Genomic DNA, 6,084 nt, shown 5'->3' with positions numbered 1-6,084 from the left:
TTAGTTCAATCCTTTTGTATTCCAAATACTCTATTAACATTCAGCTTACATGTGACCGACGCTGAACACAATTCGTGTTAAAATCGATACGAATATCGGCAAAATTTGGAATGTTACTTTTATCTCGCAGCGCATAATTCCAAGCTCGGACATCGTCATACGCAGTGTCACGTCCTCGGAAAGGATCGTCTAAAGCAGGGGTGTCAAACTCGCGGCCCGAGATGAACATTTTTGACGTCAAGTATCAGGACGTAAACAACAATTTAACTTTATATATGTGTTTATTACAATGTACTAGTCAAAATAAAAATATTTGTTTCTATGAACATTGATCTTTTTTTTTGCGGCCCACCTAAAGTTAAGCATCGTTTATTTATTATTATGACCCAAGTTAGCTTTTGAGTTTGACACCCCTGGTCTAAAGCAATCAGAACTCCCGACACATGTGTGCAACTAAATTGCGAGAACTCCAAGAAACACCGAGACGGCACGCGGCTATTGATTGACCTTGGTCCGCGTGGCCTTTCCCGCGATCTCCAGCACGTTTCGGAGACTTTACGACACATCCGCAAATCCAGAAATAAGGCTGACCTGGTGGCTGGCTCGGTTCCAGAGTCCTTTATCACAGATCGTAATGCAGGTACAAACGAGACGACGCTACAGGAGCACTCTGTGGCGCTGCTCTGTCCCGTTCGCTAACAGTTCGACGGATTGTCGGGCAAGTGCTCTTTGATTTCCTCTAATATCTCGATAATACGTGTCTGATAAGCCTTGACGCTGCGGCACTGGCTCAGGACTAGCTCCGCCCGTTGGTCACCGTATATCACGTGCTCGATCTCGTCGCTGGGTAACGCGAAGTACCTCTCCGCCGCGTCCTTGGTGAGCAACATGACTTGCATATTCGCGGCGGAATAGGTCAGCGAATTGATGACCAGCTCTTCGCAGGATTGGACGAATTCCGCGCGGGACAGGCAGCCCTCCATGTCCAGGCCTTCGGCGGCCAGCTCGGCGCTCATGGTGTCGCAGTAGACGTCGCGGAAGGACTCGAAATGAGCCTTCCGAATGGCGCGGGAGGTGTTCAAGTAAAGGGAGAGAAGGAAGTCGAACGCTGGAGGGTTGTGCCGAATGAACTGATAGTCTATCAGGTAGCAACCGGTCGGTCTTCCGTCGGAGTCTCTCCTGAACATGATATTGTTCGCCCAAATGTCACGATGGCAGACCAAGTTCCTGAACTTGCTGGACGACTCGACCAGCTTCGGCATCTGGAGGATCAACGCGGCCACGCCGTCCTTCAGCCGCGTTCGCTCCTGATCGGTCAGACCCTCGACAAGGTCGACCAACGTGCGAGCGCCGACGACGCACGCGTGAAGGTATTTTTGCGCTTGCAGTTGGCCCTCGATGAAACCCGCTTCCGTCAGCATGTCTCCGTAAAGGTCGACGATCGTTTGCCCGGTGCTGCGACGGAGCTTCTCGTCCAGGATCAGAGACCTCGAGTGGAAAGCGGAGAGCGTCTTCACCATCCAGAGACAGTGCTCCTCGTCGAACGGCAGAAACTTGTCCGGCATGACGTAGCCGGACTCCTTGGCGTCTTCCAGAACAATTATGGTCATGTCCTTGCCGTGATAATAATCGACCGACCACTTGTGCCCGATCCCGTTGCCCATCGCAGGTATCAGTTCTTCGTAGACCCTTATCTCCTTCTTGAAGGTGCCGGAAATGATCAGCCAGTCGTATTGGGGGCTGAAGGTTGGCGGCGGTGTTTTCGCGAAAAATTTCAGCTTCTCTGATTTGTCGCCGGTCCTCACCGTTATGGAGAGCGTGTGGTACGAGCCCATGTAGCCATTCGTCTCCTCCAAACTATCCAAACTCCAGCGCAAAACGTGGAAGTTATTCGAGCGGAGTTTCCGTTCGACGATCTTACTGATGTAGGAATCGATAACCGTTCGCGGCGGCGGGAGGTCGGCGATGGTGCGGACCCGCGGATTCGAGTCGGTCAAACGGCAGCTAGCCGGATCAGAGCTGATAGACGGCATACTGAGGTCCCATTGTGTTCGTCTCCGATAGTATACGGAATTTATATACGCATCCAGGCGCATCTTGAGTCGTATTGCACATGGCCTATCCCGTTTGCGCGTGCCATCTCGCGCGATCGTAAATAAGCGTTCCGATCTGTTTGAGGTGTCTAAGCGGGCAGACGGACGGGCCCGGGGCACCCACGGATAGCGGGGAGCCAGGCCAATTGGAAGTTAACGACTAAATAGAGCATCGCTTCGACAAACATCCCGCTCACGGTAATTTATACATCCCGTAAATCTGTCCGGATATACTTTCTAGATGTGACGAGGAAGCGGGCCGCGTGATTTACGACGTTTCACGAAAAAACGGGACCGCGATAGCACGCGTGCGTGCGGAGAAAATTTACTGGCAAGTGAGCGCGATCGCGCGCCCATCGACTTTAGAAAAATGCGAGAACGAGTGCCTCGAAGTTTTGTGGTTGAAAACCACGCGCGCTGGCCAAACCGCCGGGATATTCGCCACGAACTTTACTGGCATCGATTGTTTGATTTAAACAGGCCACTTCATTTCCCCGGGAAACCAGAGCCGAACTTTTTCACGGATATCAGGTGAAGCGCGCGTAATTATGGTGGGTGCGCACAGCGTTTACGATGGAACATCCATGGCGGTCTTCGAAATAGTTGCCCAAACAATCCGCGATCCGCGGATTTACGCTGTTCGAGGATGTCTTATTTTGATGGGAATAAAACTACGCTAGATATCCCAATTTCCGCGCCTTTAAGCCAATTTTTGCTTCGTTGAAGCTGTCATTAAATGCGCTAAAAGTATATTTCGATTTTTCAGACACTTCTGTTTTCAAAAATATCTTTTTCATGATTATAAGTATTTTCTGCGTGACAAATATTTTTTTACTAATTTAACGATGTTTTTAACGAGATAGGAAAAGTGTTTTCGACCCGAATTCTGTGTCCCTTCAGGGCCCAGTTTTTTATATCATGTAGTGTTACTATATTATATAAGAATATTCATTATCTATCAATATTTATTGTCCCAGTGTACGTTTCATACGTAATCAACTAGACCGAAAGCAATTCACACACAGGACGATATTTATTATATAAATCAATGAACATTGACTCTGGCACTGTAATTAAGTAACTGTTACTCTATGTATACAGTTCGGATAGTCGAGGTTGCACCGTATTACAGTACACCATAAAATGAGACTAGAAAAATGTCAGATAGGCAAACACTTCTACAACGGAATATAATTCCAACTCGTATCTCGTAACTGGCATTGAATAGACCGCGGATTTTATGCAGTTGTGATAAAAGCGTGTTGGTTGAATGCAAAACAGTAGATGCGGGGAATAAATTTAACAATACATGAATTTAACAATGCATAAATTTGAGAATACATAAATTGAACAACGCATGAATTTTCAATTTATTAAAAATATTACAGATGGGAATAAATTGTTATTTGACTGGCGAGATCGTTACAGTCGAAGTAGAAAATATTTGTTTTGCATACAGTTCCGCAGTCTAATAATCGAGAATAAGTAGATTATGAATTGTATGCATTTATGAGAATAATGTGTAGCTGGAATATAAAATAGCGGAAAGATTATAGGACTTTAAGAATATACAATTAAAAACTCCAAGAAAGAAAGCAAACAACTATTTAACTTCGGTTCGTTGCAATTTAGACAGACGATGTTTATCTCGCATAAAGATCCGCGGTCCAATAATATGATGGAGAAATGAAATCGAAGGGTCGCGATGAAATTAATAACAACCGTTTAAATGATACACTGCCGTTGGGCTATTAATTAAGGCGAGCCGGCCAGGTGATTTTCAGCGATCAAGCCCGATATTCGTTCGTCCAATAAAATCCAATTTACCGGTGATCGATCGGCTGAATTTCCACGGGGCGGAACGTGGCCACGTATAACTGTAAGTCAAGAAACGGGGAAGCGTAAAGCGAAAGAGCGCAATGAACGCGTAATCCCTCGGAGAGGGAAGAAAAGCGTTAAAGTCCGCGGGGTGCTATAAAACAATTCCAAAGAAACTTCGAGGCCCTCGTAGCTGGTGAAATTTATTTGCGCTCACCGGGAACGCATCTAACTTCCCGGCCAAGCAATGTATTAATGAGGTCACACTCTGCATACCCCCTTCGGCTCCGTTACTTCGCGCCGCCGAAGATAATTCGATTAACTGCGTTCCGGGGTTACCGAGGATGACGAACTTGTTAATATTACCAGGCGTAAATAGACGGTCGGAATTATCGTTGATGAAGTTCGCGCCGTTGCATTCCCGTCACTTCCGCGGCGAACTTATTCCCAACTTTTTGCCGAGCGAAGATGCGTTTCTGTAACTTCGGCTTACGTTGGCTTTCGAGTTCTATCGCGGTAGACATGAAAAGTTGATTGGAATTCGAACTGCTCGCAGTTGTTGCAATGATGATACATTTACAATTGAATCAATTTCGATGGCTCGTTAGACAGAAACATTAAGTCCGTTTAAAATTGTTATGTCAAGTATATTTGGTCTCGAGCTCTGTTGCGCACAAGTCAAACCGATTGAAGATACAAACTGCACTAATACTGCAATGATGATGCACTTGCTTGAATTTTGGTTGACCGATTAGACAGCAACATTAAGTCGCTTTAAAATGTTTATAAAAGCACATTCATTATCAAGAATACTTCATAGAATATTTTAAACAGATTGAATACTTCTAAACTCCATTAGCATAAAAATGCACTTTAGTTAAAGTTTTCCTAATTCATAAGAATTACATTTAAAAAACACGTGAAAGACACCATGTGCCTTAATGATGTTCTAATAAATTATGGTACATGATGGTGAATGCTGTTCAAAAGTAGTCATTGTTGCAATAAGATCATTAATTGTGCAATCTTGTAGATCATCGTGGAAATTGCGACAGAAAGGAGGGCGTGTTTTTGATTTTAAAAAAATTAGATTTAAAAGGGCATAAAAAGAAAGATAAAAAAATCTGTTGTATATTTTAAATTCAGTTTTCTTCGCTGAATTTTACAAAATATTTAGAACGCGAATTTCACGTTGGAAATTCCGCGGTTGGAAGGTTAATGGTTCACGCTGAAATCTTAAAGATCGTTTTCACGTGTCTTTAGTTAAGCGCGCAATAACGATAAGGCGTCATTGCGCAACGAATTTTCGAGCCGAGACAGCTTTTTAATTGCTCGTTTTGTCACGTAGCTGCAAGGCCACCGCGACTGATAGTTACCCGGCCGAGTACTCCTTTTTTCCGCGCGGCAGAGGACGGACCGAAACAGAATTCTGATTAATTGACATGGTTTTAATTAAACTTTTAATTAACGAGACCAAAAGGGGAAAAAAGAACGATTCCGGGACTAGGTGTTGCCGGCCGTGACCGCGGACGATTAATTATCAACAATAGAGAAGTCTTGCGCAATAAGACGAACGCCGAGCGGGTGGGAGCGAATTTATGCTCATAAATTTGCACAAAATCTCCTGCGATTACGAGCCGGTCTCTCACCTCGCAATCTTCATTCGCCACTGTTCATTTTCGCACGACAAATGCTGCGTTTGCGTAGAAACGAACGAAAGTGAAAATAGGAACAGCGATGCAATCCTATTTCGCCGAGAATAAGTATAATTACATTTCGGCATAGACAAGTCGATGCTAAGTGTACGATACAAAAAATATGTTTAACAAATTAAACTTCCGATAAATTTGTGCTGTGCATAACGAGTTTCACTGTCGATTAATTAATTTAACCTTTAATTATTGAGAATAATGTTTTTAAGCGGGTAATCAAAGTAATAATCAAAAATCAGTTTTTTAAACATTTTAAGGGGGGGGGACTCATCGAGATAGGTGATATTTGGCAATTTTTGTATAAACTATTACGAAGAAAATATCGTTTGAATTTTTCGTTTTAAATCAAAGGAAAAAATTCTGGACTGCGCACCGCCGACGGGAAGTCCATAAGGAATAACATGTACCATTTCATTAAAAGTCGATAAAATGTGAGGGAAAAAAGCGTCTTGTATGTTGAA

General features: G+C 44.0%; 1 protein-coding gene across 1 annotated transcript; it reads right to left on the bottom strand.

Moving 5' to 3' along the window:
* LOC117219616 (uncharacterized) lies at positions 1-2,135 on the bottom strand. The gene has a single exon (XM_033468890.2). It carries the CDS (start codon positions 2,094-2,096, stop codon positions 696-698), a length of 1,401 nt encoding a protein of 466 aa, XP_033324781.2. The 5' UTR covers positions 2,097-2,135; the 3' UTR covers positions 1-695.
* Between the last annotated feature and the right edge of the window lie 3,949 nt (positions 2,136-6,084).

Source organism: Megalopta genalis, chromosome 15 (genome assembly GCF_051020955.1).
Source record: "Megalopta genalis isolate 19385.01 chromosome 15, iyMegGena1_principal, whole genome shotgun sequence".
In the NCBI taxonomy this organism is placed as follows: Eukaryota; Metazoa; Arthropoda; class Insecta; order Hymenoptera; family Halictidae; genus Megalopta; species Megalopta genalis.
Note: the sequence above shows the minus strand (reverse complement) of the source record. Positions and strands in the feature narration are given on the sequence as shown.

Excerpts from the sequence above, each read along its gene's own strand:
- LOC117219616 (XM_033468890.2), bottom strand. The coding sequence starts at position 2,096 with ATGCGCCTGGATGCGTATATAAATTCCGTATACTATCGGAGACGAACA.